This window comes from Poecile atricapillus, chromosome 30 (assembly GCF_030490865.1).
Source record: "Poecile atricapillus isolate bPoeAtr1 chromosome 30, bPoeAtr1.hap1, whole genome shotgun sequence".
Taxonomy (NCBI): Eukaryota; Metazoa; Chordata; class Aves; order Passeriformes; family Paridae; genus Poecile; species Poecile atricapillus.
The window spans coordinates 1,496,064-1,509,217 of NC_081278.1; the positions used below are offsets into that span (position 1 = coordinate 1,496,064).

The 13,154-nt window shown below is 57.5% G+C and overlaps 1 protein-coding gene across 2 annotated transcripts; it reads left to right on the plus strand.

The window, feature by feature from the left end:
• Positions 1–1,203: 1,203 nt before the first annotated feature.
• On the plus strand, positions 1,204–12,039 carry CHMP2A (charged multivesicular body protein 2A). Of its 2 annotated transcripts, none has more exons than XM_058859605.1 (6): positions 1,204–1,451; positions 2,964–3,145; positions 5,349–5,528; positions 6,893–7,023; positions 8,593–8,654; positions 11,621–12,039. In XM_058859605.1, exons 2-6 carry the CDS (start codon positions 2,978–2,980, stop codon positions 11,746–11,748), a joined length of 669 nt encoding a protein of 222 aa, XP_058715588.1. In that variant the 5' UTR covers positions 1,204–1,451; positions 2,964–2,977; the 3' UTR covers positions 11,749–12,039. The 2 variants fall into 2 exon arrangements, with proteins under 2 accessions (XP_058715588.1, XP_058715587.1); XM_058859604.1 differs by having other exon boundaries at positions 1,205–1,451; positions 2,813–3,145; positions 11,621–12,038.
• Positions 12,040–13,154: the final 1,115 nt, after the last annotated feature.

The following is a 13,154-nucleotide window of genomic DNA, read 5'->3' on the forward strand; positions in this document are numbered from 1 at the left end:
CCCAGTGTTCACAGTTCCCACTCCCAGTGTTCCCAGTTCCCACTCCCAGTGTTCCCAGTGCTCCCAGTTCCCAATCCCAGTGTTCCCAGTTCCCACTCCCAGTGTTCCCAGTTCCCACTCCCAGTGCTCCCAGTTCCCAATCCCAGTGTTCCCAGTGTTCCCAGTGTTCCCAGTGTTCCCAGTTCCCACTCCCAGTGTTCCCAGTGTTCCCAGTTCCCAATCCCAGTGTTCCCAGTGTTCCCAGTTCCCAATCCCAGTGTTCCCAGTGTTCCCAGTGTTCCCAGTTCCCACTCCCAGTGTTCCCAGTGCTCCCAGTTCCCAATCCCAGTGTTCCCAGTTCCCACTCCCAGTGTTCCCAGTGTTCCCAGTTCCCACTCCCAGTGCTCCCAGTTCCCAATCCCAGTGTTCCCAGTGCTCCCAGTTCCCAATCCCAGTGTTCCCAGTTCCCACTCCCAGTGTTCCCAGTTCCCAATCCCAGTGTTCCCAGTTCCCAATCCCAGTGTTCCCAGTGCTCCCAGTTCCCAATCCCAGTGTTCCCAGTTCCCGATCCCAGTGTTCCCAGTGTTCCCAGTGTTCCCAGTTCCCAATCCCAGTGTTCCCAGTTCCCAATCCCAGTGCTCCCAGTTCCCAATCCCAGTGTTCCCAGTGTTCCCAGTGTTCCCAGTTCCCAATCCCAGTGTTCCCAGTGTTCCCAGTTCCCCCTCCCAGTGTTCCCAGTGTTCCCAGTTCCCACTCCCAGTGTTCCCAGTGTTCCCAGTTCCCACTCCCAGTGTTCCCAGTTCCCAATCCCTGTGTTCCCAGTTCCCACTCCCAGTGCTCCCAGTTCCCAATCCCAGTGTTCCCAGTGTTCCCAGTTCCCAATCCCAGTGTTCCCAGTTCCCACTCCCAGTGTTCCCAGTTCCCACTCCCAGTGCTCCCAGTTCCCAATCCCAGTGTTCCCAGTTCCCACTCCCAGTGTTCCCAGTTCCCCCTCCCACTGTTCCCAGTGTTCCCAGTTCCCAATCCCAGTGCTCCCAGTTCCCACTCCCAGTGTTCCCAGAGTTCCCAGTTCCCAATCCCAGTGTTCCCAGTTCCCACTCCCAGTGTTCCCAGTTCCCCCTCCCACTGTTCCCAGTGTTCCCAGTTCCCACTCCCAGTGCTCCCAGTTCCCCCTCCCAGTGTTCCCAGTTCCCCTCAGCCTCCCGGGCACCTCCGCTCCGCCAGGTGTCGCCCTCCTCGTGCGGAGCCGCTCCGGCCGCTGCTCTCGCTGCTCCGCCCCGGAAGTGGCGTCACTCTCGATGCCCAGCCCCGGAAGTTCCCCTGCTCTCGCTGCCCCGCCCCGGAAGTGGCCGCTCCGGCCGCTCCTCTGTTGTTTGTTCCTCCCCGCCGTCACGTGACCGAAACCCGCCCGGCTCACGTGATCGGAACCGCGCGTGACGTCACTGTTTGCGGAAGTGCCCGGGCGGAGCCGGGTGAGCGCCGGGGGCGTTCGGGGGGGACATTTGGGGACATTTGGGGACATTTGGGGACATTTGGGGACAGTTTGGGATCGCGGGGGAGAATCAAGGGGCCCGGGTGGCTTCTGGGGGGATTTAAGGGGATTTGGGGCGGATTTGAGGAGCGGGAGCGGCTCCGGGCAGGGCCCTGAGGGGACAGTGGCTCTGTGGGACAGGCCAGGTGTCCCCGTGTCACCTCGCTGTCCCCTCCCCGTGTCCCCTGTCCCCATGGCCGGCTGCCACCGTTCCTCCCGTGTCCCCCCCCTCCCATGGCCGTGTCCTCTTCTCGTGTCCAACAGGTGTCCCCTGGTGTCCCCAACACCCCGCGAGTGTCCCCTGGTGTCCCCAACACCCCGCGAGTGTCCCCAGTGTCCCATCAGTGTCCCCAGTGTCCCCTGGTGTCCCCAACACCCCGCGAGTGTCCCCAGTGTCCCATCAGTGTCCCCAATGTCCCATCAGTGTCCCCAGCTGTCCCCAGGTGTCCCCAACACCCCGTGAGTGTCCCCAGTGTCCCACAGCTGTCCCCAGTGTCCCACAGGTGTCCCCAGTGTCCCATCAGTGTCCCCAGTGTCCCCAGTGTCCCATCAGTGTCCCATCAGTGTCCCCAGCTGTCCCCAGGTGTCCCCAACACCCCGTGAGTGTCCCCAGTGTCCCCTGGTGTCCCCAACACCCCGTGAGTGTCCCCAGTGTCCCACAGGTGTCCCCAACACCCCGTGAGTGTCCCCAGTGTCCCACAGGTGTCCCCAGTGTCCCACAGGTGTCCCCAGTGTCCCATCAGTGTCCCCAGTGTCCCCAGTGTCCCATCAGTGTCCCATCAGTGTCCCCAGCTGTCCCCAGGTGTCCCCAACACCCCGTGAGTGTCCCCAGTGTCCCACAGGTGTCCCCAGTGTCCCACAGGTGTCCCCAGTGTCCCATCAGTGTCCCCAGTGTCCCCAGTGTCCCCGACACGCCGTGAGTGTCCCCAGTGTCCCATCAGTGTCCCCAACACCCCATCGGTGTCCCCAATGTCCTCAGGTGTCCCCAACGTCCCACAGGTGTCCCCAGGTGTCCCACAGGTGTCCCCAGTGTCCCATCAGTGTCCCCAACACCCCATCGGTGTCCCCAACGTCCCACAGGTGTCCGCAGTTGTCCGCAGGTGTCCCCAGCTGTTCCCAGGTGTCCCCAGCTGTCCCCAGGTGTCCCCAGGTGTCCCCAGGTGTCCCCAGTGTCCCATCACTGTCCCCATTGTCCCCAGTGTCCCCAATGTCCCATCACTGTCCCCAATGTCCTCATTGTCCCCAGTGTCCCCTCACTGTCACCAATGTCCCCAATGTCCCCAATGTCCCCAATGTCCCCAGGTGTCCCTGTCCCCATGGAGCTGCTGTTTGGGCGCAGGAGGACGCCGGAGGAGCTGCTGAGGCAGAACCAGCGCGCTCTGGCCCTGGCCTCTCACTGTCCCCTCACTGTCCCCAATGTCCTCAATGTCCCCAATGTCCCCAATGTCCCCAGGTGTCCCTGTCCCCATGGAGCTGCTGTTTGGGCGCAGGAGGACGCCGGAGGAGCTGCTGAGGCAGAACCAGCGCGCTCTGGCCCGCGCCGTGCGGGAGCTGGACCGAGAGCGGCAGAAGCTGGAGGCGCAGGAGAAGAAAATCATCGTGGACATCAAGAAGATGGCCAAGCAGGGCCAGATGGTCAGAGGGGACACTGGGGACACCATGGGGACACTGGGGACACCATGGGGACACTGGGGACACTGCAGGGACACCACAGGGACACCACGGGGACACTGGGGACACTGCAGGGACACCACAGGGACACCACGGGGACACTGGGGACGCCGCGGGGACACTGGGGACACCATGGGGACACCACAGGGACACCACGGGGACAATGGGGACACTGGGGACACCATGCTGGCACTGGGGACACTGGGGACAGCACAGGGGCACCACAGGGACACCACGGGGACACCAGGGACACCATGGGTACACTGGGGACACTGCGAGGACACTGCGGGGACATTGGGGACACTGGGGACACCGCAGGGACACCACAGGGACACCACAGGGACACTGGGGACACCACGGGGACACCACAGGGACACCACAGGGGCACCACGGGGACACTGGGGACACTGGGGACACTGCGGGGGTGGGGCTGGGGGAGGACAGCAGGGGACAAAGGGACATGGAGGGGACAGGGGGACATGGAGGGGACAAAGGGACATGGAGGGGACAAAGGGACATGGAGGGGACAGGGGGACATGGAGGACACAGAGGGACACAGGACAAGGGGTAAAGGGACATGGAGGGGACAAGGGGACACAGGACAAGGGACAAAGGGACATGAATGTAGAGGGGACAAGGGGGATGGGGAGGGGACAGGGGCACATGGAGGGGACAAAGGGACACAGGACAAGGGACACAGGGACATGGAGGGGACAGGGGGACATGGAGGACACAAAGGGACATGGAGGGGACAAGGGGGACATGGGGGGGACAGAGGGACATGGAGGGGACAAGGGGATGGGAGGGGACAGGCAGGGGCTGGAGGACACAGGACAAGGGACAAAGGGACACGGAGGGGACAGGGGGACACGGAGGGGACAGGGGGACATGGAGGGGACAAGGGGACACAGGACAAGGGACAAAGGGACACGGAGGGGACAGGGAGCGCTGAGGGGGACACGGAGTGTCCCCTGTCTCTTGCTGCTGTCCCCGCTGTCCCCTCACTGTCCCTGCGTGTCCTGCTGCTGTCCCTGTGCTGTCCCTTGTCTGTCCCTCCCTTGTCCCTGCTGTCCTGGTGTCCCTCTGTGTCCCCTGTCCACCCGTGTGACATCCCTGCTGTCCTGGTGTCCCTCTGTGTCCCCTGTCCACCCATGTGACATCCCTGGTGTGCGCTGAGTGTCCCCACTGTGCCAGTGACGCTGTCCCCACTGTCCCTGTCCCTGACACTGTCCCTGTCACTGTCCTCACTGTCCCTGTGCCTGACACTGTCACTGACACTGTCCCTGTCCCTGTCCCCGACACTGTCACTGTCCCTGTCCCTGTCCCTGTCCCTGTCCCTGACACTGTCCCCACTGTCTCTGTCCCTGTCCCTGCTACTCTCCACACTGTCCCTGTCACTGTCCCTGTCACTGTCCCTGTCACTGTCCCTGTCCCTGTCTCTGTCCCTACTGCTGTCCCCACTGTCCCTGTCCCTGTTGTTGTCCACACTGTCCCTGTCCCTGACACTGTCCTCACTGTCCCTCTCCCTGCTGCTGTCCCTGCTGTCCCTGTCCCTGTCCCCACACTGTCCCCACACTGTCCCCAGAATGCTGTCCCCATGTTGTCACCGTCCCCACGCTGTCCCTGTCCCCATCCCCAGGACGCTGTCCCTGTCCTCACAATGTCCTCACACTCTCCCTGTCCCCAGGACCCTGTCCCCACACTGTCCCTGTCCCCACAGTGTCCCCACAGTGTCCCCACGCTGTCCCTGTCCCCGTCCCCAGGACACTGTCCCTGTCCCCACAGTGTCCCCACAGTGTCCCCACGCTGTCCCCATCCCCAGGACACTGTCCCCACCCTGTCCCTGTCCCTGTCCCCAGGACGCTGTCCCTGTCCTCACAGTGTCCTCACACTCTCCCTGTCCCCAGGACCCTGTCCCCACACTGTCCCTGTCCCTGTCCCCACAGTGTCCCCACAGTGTCCCCACGCTGTCCCCATCCCCAGGACGCAGTGCGGGTGATGGCCAAGGACCTGGTGCGGACACAGCGCGAGTTCATCACCATGAGATGTCCCCACAGTGTCCCCACAGTGTCCCCACAGTGTCCCCACACTGTCCCCATCCCCAGGACACTGTCCCCACAGTGTCCCCATCCCCAGGACACTGTCCCCACGCTGTCCCTGTCCCCAGGACGCAGTGCGGGTGATGGCCAAGGACCTGGTGCGGACGCGGCGCTACGTGCGCAAGTTCATCGCCATGCGAGCCAACGTGCAGGGGGTGGCGCTGCGGGTGCAGACCCTGAAATCCAACAGCGCCATGGCCAGCGCCATGCGCGGGGTGACACGGGCCATGGCCACCATGAACCGGCAGGTGAGCACACCTGGGGACACCTGGGGACACTGGGGACACCTGGGGACACCTGGGGGGTGACACGGGCCATGGCCACCATGAACCGGCAGGTGAGCACACCTGGGGACACCTGGGGACACTGGGGACACCTGGGGACACCTGGGGGGTGACATGGGCCATGGCCACCATGAACCGGCAGGTGAGCACACCTGGGACACCTGGGGACACCTGGGGACACCTGGGGACACACCTGGGGACACCTTTGTCACCTGGGGACACACCTGGGGACACCTGGGGACACCTGGGGGGTGACACGGGCCATGGCCACCATGAACCGGCAGGTGAGCACACCTGGGGACACCTGGGGACACTGGGGACACACCTGGGGACACCTGGGGACACTGGGGACACCTGGGGACACCTGGGGGGTGACACGGGCCATGGCCACCATGAACCGGCAGGTGAGCACACCTGGGACACCTGGGGACACCTGGGGGTACCTGGGGGGACACCTGGGGACACACCTGGGACACGCTTGGGGACACCTGGACACACCTGGGGACACAGCTGGGACACACCTGGGGACATCCAGGCCATGGTGACACCACAGACACAGATGGGAGGCACCGATGTCACCTGCGTGTCCCCACTGCCACCCTGCTGTCCCCTCACTGTCCCCTGATGTCCCCAATGTCCCCTGGGTGTCCCCTGGGTGTCCCTGGGTGTCCCCAATGTCCCCAATGTCCCCAATGTCCCCTCCCAGCTGAAGCTGCCCCAGATCCAGCGGATCCTGCTGGAGTTCCAGAAGCAATCCGAGCTCATGGACACTGTCCCCAGTGTGTCCCCAATGTCCCCTGATGTCCCCAATGTCCCCAATGTCCCCAATGTCCCCTCCCAGCTGAAGCTGCCCCAGATCCAGCGGATCCTGCTGGAGTTCCAGAAGCAATCCGAGCTCATGGACACTGTCCCCAGTGTGTCCCCTGTGTGTCCCCTGATGTCCCCAATGTCCCCAATGTCCCCTGATGTCCCCAATGTCCCCTGATGTCCCCAATGTCCCCAATGTCCCCAATGTCCCCTCCCAGCTGAAGCTGCCCCAGATCCAGCGGATCCTGCTGGAGTTCCAGAAGCAATCCGAGCTCATGGACACTGTCCCCAGTGTGTCCCCTGTGTGTCCCCTGATGTCCCCAATGTCCCCAATGTCCCCTGATGTCCCCAATGTCCCCTGATGTCCCCAATGTCCCCAATGTCCCCTCCCAGCTGAAGCTGCCCCAGATCCAGCGGATCCTGCTGGAGTTCCAGAAGCAATCCGAGCTCATGGACACTGTCCCCAGTGTGTCCCCTGTGTGTCCCCTGATGTCCCCAATGTCCCCAATGTCCCCTCCCAGCTGAAGCTGCCCCAGATCCAGCGGATCCTGCTGGAGTTCCAGAAGCAATCCGAGCTCATGGACATGAAGGAGGAGCTGATGAACGACGCCATCGACGACGCCCTCGGGGACGAGGATGACGAGGATGAGAGGTGGGGACACCTGGGGGACACCTGGGGACACCTGGGGGACACCTGGGGGACACTTCAGGATGGCCAGGGGTACTCAGGGGACACTTGGGGGCACCCAGAGGATACCTGGGGACACCTGGGGGACAGCTGGGGACAACTGGGGACACCTGGGGGACACTTCAGGACCAGGGGTACTCAGGGGACAGCTGGGGACACCCTGGAGACACCCAGGAGACACTCGGGGGACACCTGGGGACACACCTGGGGACACACCTGGACACACCTGGGGACACTTGGGGACATAAGGGGACAAGCTGGGACATCCAGGAGATAGCTGGGGACACTCAGGGGACACTTGGGGACTGCCAGGGGTACTCAGGGGACAGCTGGGGACACTTCGAGACACCCAGGGGACCCTTGGGGACATCTGGTGATACCCTGGGGACACCTGGGGACATCTGGTGATACCCTGGGGACACCTGGGGACACTCAGGGGACACTCAGGGGACACTCAGGGGACACTTGGGGACATCAGGGGACAAGCTGGGACGTCCAGGAGATAGCTGAGGACACCCAGAGGACACTTGAGGACACTCAGGGGACACTCAGGGGACACTTTGAGACACCCAGGGGACCCTTGGGGACACCTGGAGACACCCTGGGGACACCTGGGGACACTCAGGGGACACTTGGGGACACCTGAGGACACTCGGGGGATACTTGGGGACACCCTGGCGACACCAGGGGACACTCGGGGGACACTCAGGGGACACTTGGGGACATCAGGGGTACTCAGGGGACACTTGGGGACACCCTGGTGACAGCTGGGGACACTTGGGGACAGTTAGGGACAGCCAGGGGTACTCAGGAGTCAGCTGGGGACGCTTGGGGACAGCTGGGGACACCCTGGGGACACCCTGGGGACACCTCAGGACACATGGGGACACCTGGGGGACACTTCAGGACCAGGGGTACTCAGGGGACAGCTGGGGACACCCTGGAGACACTCGGGGGACACCTGGGGACACCCTGGGGACAGCTGAGGACACTTGGGGACATCAGGGGACAAGCTGGGACATCCAGGAGATAGCTGAGGACACCCAGAGGACACTTGGGGACACTCAGGGGACACCTGGGGACACACCTGGGGACACACCTGGACACACCTGGGGACACCCTGGAGACACCCAGGAGACACTCGGGGGACACCTGGGGACACACCTGGGGACAGCTGAGGACACTTGGGGACATCAGGGGACAAGCTGGGACATCCAGGAGATAGCTGAGGACACCCAGAGGACACTTGGGGACACTCAGGGGACACTCAGGGGACACTTGGGGACGCCCTGGGGACACCTGGGGACACCCTGGGGACACCTGAGGACACCTGGGGACACTCAGGGGACACTTGGGGACACTTTGGGGACACTCAGGGGACACACCTGGGGACACTTGGGGACCCTGTGCGTGGTGACAGGGAGGTGACAGGGAGGTGACATGGAGGGGACAGGGAGGGGACAGGGAGGGGACAGGGAGGTGTCAGGGTGTCAGGGCTGTCCCCGCGTGCCTCAGTTTCCCCTGTCCCCGCAGTGACGCCGTGGTGTCGCAGGTCCTGGACGAGCTGGGGCTGAACCTGACGGACGAACTGGCCAGTGAGGAACGGGGATTCTGGGGAGAATTCGGGGGGTTTTGGGCAATTTGGGGGATTTTGGGGAGAATTCAGGGATTTGGGGGGAAATTTGGAGGATTTTGGGGAAATTTGGGGGATTTTGGGGGCATTTTGAAGGGAATTTGGGGGGGTTTTGGGGATTTTGCGGGAATTTGGGGGGAATTTGGGGGATTTTGGGGCATTTTGGGGGGAATTTGGGGGGATTTGGGGAGGAATTTGGGGATTTTGGGGGAAAATTGGTGGATTTGGGGAGATTTTGGGGGATTTGGGGAGAATTTGGGGGATTTTGGGGGAAAATGTGGGGATTTTGGGGGATTTTGGGGGGAATTTGGGGGAAATTTGGGGGATTTGGGGGGGTTTTGGAAGGATTTGGGGGGAATTTGGGAAGAATTTGAGAGATTTGGGGAGAATTTGGGGGATTTTGGGGAATTTGGGGATTTTGGGGAGAATTTGGGGATTTTAGGAGATTTTGGGGAAATTTGGGGAATTTTTGGGGAAAATTTGGGGAAAATCTGGGGGTGGGTTTGGGGGATTTGGGGGAGAATTTGGGGTTTTTGGGGGATATTTTGGGGATTTTGGGGGAAAATTTGGGGATTTTGGGGAAAATTTGGGGGATTTTTGGGGAAATTTGGGGAGAATTTTGGGGATTTGGGAGAAAATTTTGGGAGGAATTTGGGGGGGTTTTGGGGATTTGGGGGAATTTGGGGGATTTCGGGGTGGTTTTGGGGATTTTGAGGGGAATTTGGGGAGAATTTGGGGGATTTTGGGGAGTCTGGGGGTGGATCTGGGGATTTGGGGGATTTGAGGGGGAATTTGGGGGAATTTGGGTGATTTGGGGAGAATTTGGGGGATTTTGGGGAGAATTGGGGGATTTTGGGGGATTTTGGGGAGAATTTGGGGGATTTGAGGGGAATTTGGGGAGAATTTGGGGGAGTATTTGGGGGGAATTTGGGGGATTTTGGAGGAATTTGGGGGATTTTGGGAGAATTTGGTGGATTTGGGGGATTTTGGGTGATTTTGGGGAGAATTTGGGGGATTTTGGGAGAACTTGGTGGATTTGGGGGAATTTGGGGGATTTTGGGTGATTTTGGGGAGAATTTGGGGGGAATTTGGGGGGATTTTCAGGGGGATTTTGGGGAAATTTGGGGGACTTGAGGGGATTTTCAGGGGGATTTGGAGGGGATTTGGGAAGATTTTGGCGGGAATTTGGGACATTTTGGGGAGTCTGGGTGGGATTTGGGAGAAATTTGGGGGGATTTAAAGGACCCAGGGTGGGAATTTGGGGAGATTTGGGGGGATTTTTAGGGGTCTGGGGGGTATTTGGGAATTCTGGGAGGGGTTCAGGGGGTCCCAGGAGGGATTTGGGGGAATTTGGGAACATTTGGGATAATCTGGGCAGAATTTGGGTCCATTTGGGCAGAATTTGGGAACATTTGGGCAGAATTTGGGACCATTTGGGCAGAATTTGGGTCCATTTGGGCAGAATTTGGGAACATTTGGGCAGAATTTGGGAACATTTGGGCAGAATTTGGGAACATTTGGGCAGAATTTGGGAAGATTTGGGATATCCTGGGCAGAATTTGGGAACATTTGGGCAGAATTTGGGAACATTTTGGATATCCCAGACAGAATTTGGGAACATTTGGGCAGAATTTGGGTCCATTTGGGCAGAATTTGGGAACATTTGGGCAGAATTTGGGTCCATTTGGGCAGAATTTGGGACCATTTGGGCAGAATTTGGGAACATTTGGGATAATCTGGGCAGAATTTGGGACTATTTGGGCAGAATTTGGGACCATTTGGGCAGAATTTGGGAACATTTGGGATATTCTGGGCAGAATTTGGGAACATTTGGGCAGAATTTGGGAACATTTTGGATATCCCAGACAGAATTTGGGAACATTTGGGATATTCTGGGCAGAATTTGGGACCATTTGGGCAGAATTTGGGAACATTTGGGCAGAATTTGGCTCCATTTGGGCAGAATTTGGGTCCATTTGGGCAGAATTTGGGAACACTTGGGCAGAATTTGGGAACATTTGGGATATCCTGGGCAGAATTTGGGAAAATTTGGGCAGAATTTGGGAACATTTGGGCAGAATTTGGGACCATTTGGGCAGAATTTGGGTCCATTTGGGCAAAATTTGGGACCATTTGGGCAGAATTTGGGACCATTTGGGCAGAATTTGGGAACATTTGGGCAGAATTTGGGAACATTTGGGCAGAAATTGGGTCCATTTGGGCAGAATTTGGGTCCATTTGGGCAGAATTTGGGAACATTTGGGCAGAATTTGGGACCATTTGGGCAGAATTTGGGTCCATTTGGGCAGAATTTGGGAACATTTGGGCAGAATTTGGGAACATTTTGGATATCCCAGACAGAATTTGGGAACATTTGGGATAATCTGGGCAGAATTTGGGTTCATTTGGGCAGAATTTGGGTCCATTTGGGCAGAATTAGGGTCCATTTGGGCAGAATTTGGGTCCATTTGGGCAGAATTTGGGTCCATTTGGGCAGAATTTGGGAACATTTGGGCAGAATTTGGGAACATTTGGGCAGAATTTGGGTCCATTTGGGCAGAATTAGGGTCCATTTGGGCAGAATTTGGGTCCATTTGGGCAGAATTTGGGTCCATTTGGGCAGAATTTGGGAACATTTGGGCAGAATTTGGGAACATTTGGGCAGAATTTCGGTCCATCTGGGCAGAATTTGGGAACATTTGGGCAGAATTTGGGAACATTTGGGATAATCTGGGCAGAATTTGGGACCATTTGGGCAGAATTTGGCTCCATTTTCGGGCTATTTTCGCCCCTTGGCGCGGGAGCTTTTTGCCGATTCCGGCTCCATTCCGAGCGCGTTCCGGGGGATTTTTGGGCTGATTTTGGGCGTTTTTGGGTTGGTTTTTTTGCTGTCCCCTGAGTGTCCCTTTGTCCCCTCCCTGTCCCCAGCGCTGCCCCCCCCGGGGGGGTCCCTGGCGGCGGGGGAGGGGCGCGGGGGGGCCGAGGCCGCCTCGGCCGCTTTGGCCGACGCCGACGCCGACCTGGAGGAGCGGCTCAAGAACCTGCGCCGGGACTGAGAGCACCCCTTGTTCGGGATTTCACCCCTTCCTTTGGGATTTCACCCCTTTTTTGGGATTTCCCCCTTTTTTTGGGATTACCCCCTTTTTTTTGGGAATTTTCCCCCTTTTTTTGGGATTTTTCCCCCTTTTTTTTGGGATTTTTCTGCTTTTTTTGGGGATTTTTTTCTCATTTTTTGGGGGGATTTTCACCTTTTATTTAGGATTTTTCCATCCTTGTTTTGGGATTTTTCCCCTTTTTTGGCAGATTTCCCCCTTTTTTGGGATTTTCCCCCCTTTTCTGGGATTTCTCCCCCTTTATTTGGGATTTTTTCTTCTTTTTTTGGGATTTTTCCCTCTTTTTTTTGAGGTTTTTCCTCCTTTTTTGGGGATTTTTCTCCTTTTTTGGGGGGGATTTTCACCTTTTATTTGGGGTTTTTCCCCCTTTATTTGGGAATTTGCCCTTTTTTGGGATTTCACCCTTTTTTAGGATTTTCCCCTTTTTTGGGATTTCTCCCCCTTTATTTGGGATTTTTCTCCTTTTTTTTTTTGAGGTTTTTCCCCCTTTTTTTGGGATTTCTCTCCTGGTTTTTTTTTGGGATTTTTCTCCTTTTTTGGGGGGATTTTCACCTTTTATTTGGGATTTTTTCCCCCCTTTTTGGGGGGACCTTTCCCCCTTTATTTGGGATTTTCCCCCCCTTTTTTGGGATTTTTCTCCTTTTTTTGGGGATTTTTCTCCTTTTTTGGGGGATTTTTCCTCCTTTATTTGAGATTTTTCCCCCTTTATTTGGGATTTTCCCCCCCTTTTTATTGGGATTTTTCTCCCCTTTTTTTTGGGATTTTCACCTTTTATTTGGGATTTTTCCACCCTTGTTTTGGGATTTCACCCCTTTTTTCAGGATTTCCCCCTTTATTTGGGATTTTTCTCCTTTTTTTGGGCTTTTTCCCCCTTTTTTTGGGATTTCCCCCTTTTTTTGGGATTTCCCCCCTTTTTTTGGGATTTCCCCCCTTTTCCATTTTCTTCTGACTTTTACCCTTTATTTCTAATTTCCCTCCCTTATTTAACATTTTTTTGGGGGGAATTCCCCCCTTTTTTCCCATTTTTGGGGGAGTTTTGGAGTCCCCCCTTTTTTTGGGATTTTCCAATTTTATTTGGGATTTTTCCCCTTTATTTGGGATTTTTCCCCTTTTTTTGGGATTTTTCCCCTTTATTTGGGATTTTTCCCCTTTTTTTGGGATTTTTCCCCTTTATTTGGGATTTTCCCCCTTTTTTTGGGATTTTTCCCCTTTTTCCGTGATTTCCCCCCATTTTTTTTTAGGGATTTTGGATCCCCCTCCCCGGGGGTCTTTTCCCCTCTTTTTGGGACACTGACACTACTTTGGGGTAAATTCCCCTTTTCCAGGGGGTTTTCCCCCTCTTTTTTGGG

What these genes read in the sequence shown, in the direction of transcription:
- CHMP2A (XM_058859604.1), top strand. Translation starts at nt 2,927, where the DNA reads ATGTCCTCAATGTCCCCAATGTCCCCAATGTCCCCAGGTGTCCCTGTC. An exon ending in TGGCCAAGCAGGGCCAGATG is followed by an intron (nt 3,146 to 5,348) that starts GTCAGAGGGGAC and finishes CCCTGTCCCCAG; the next exon opens with GACGCAGTGCGGGTGATGGC. An exon ending in GAGGATGACGAGGATGAGAG is followed by an intron (nt 7,024 to 8,592) that starts GTGGGGACACCT and finishes CTGTCCCCGCAG; the next exon opens with TGACGCCGTGGTGTCGCAGG.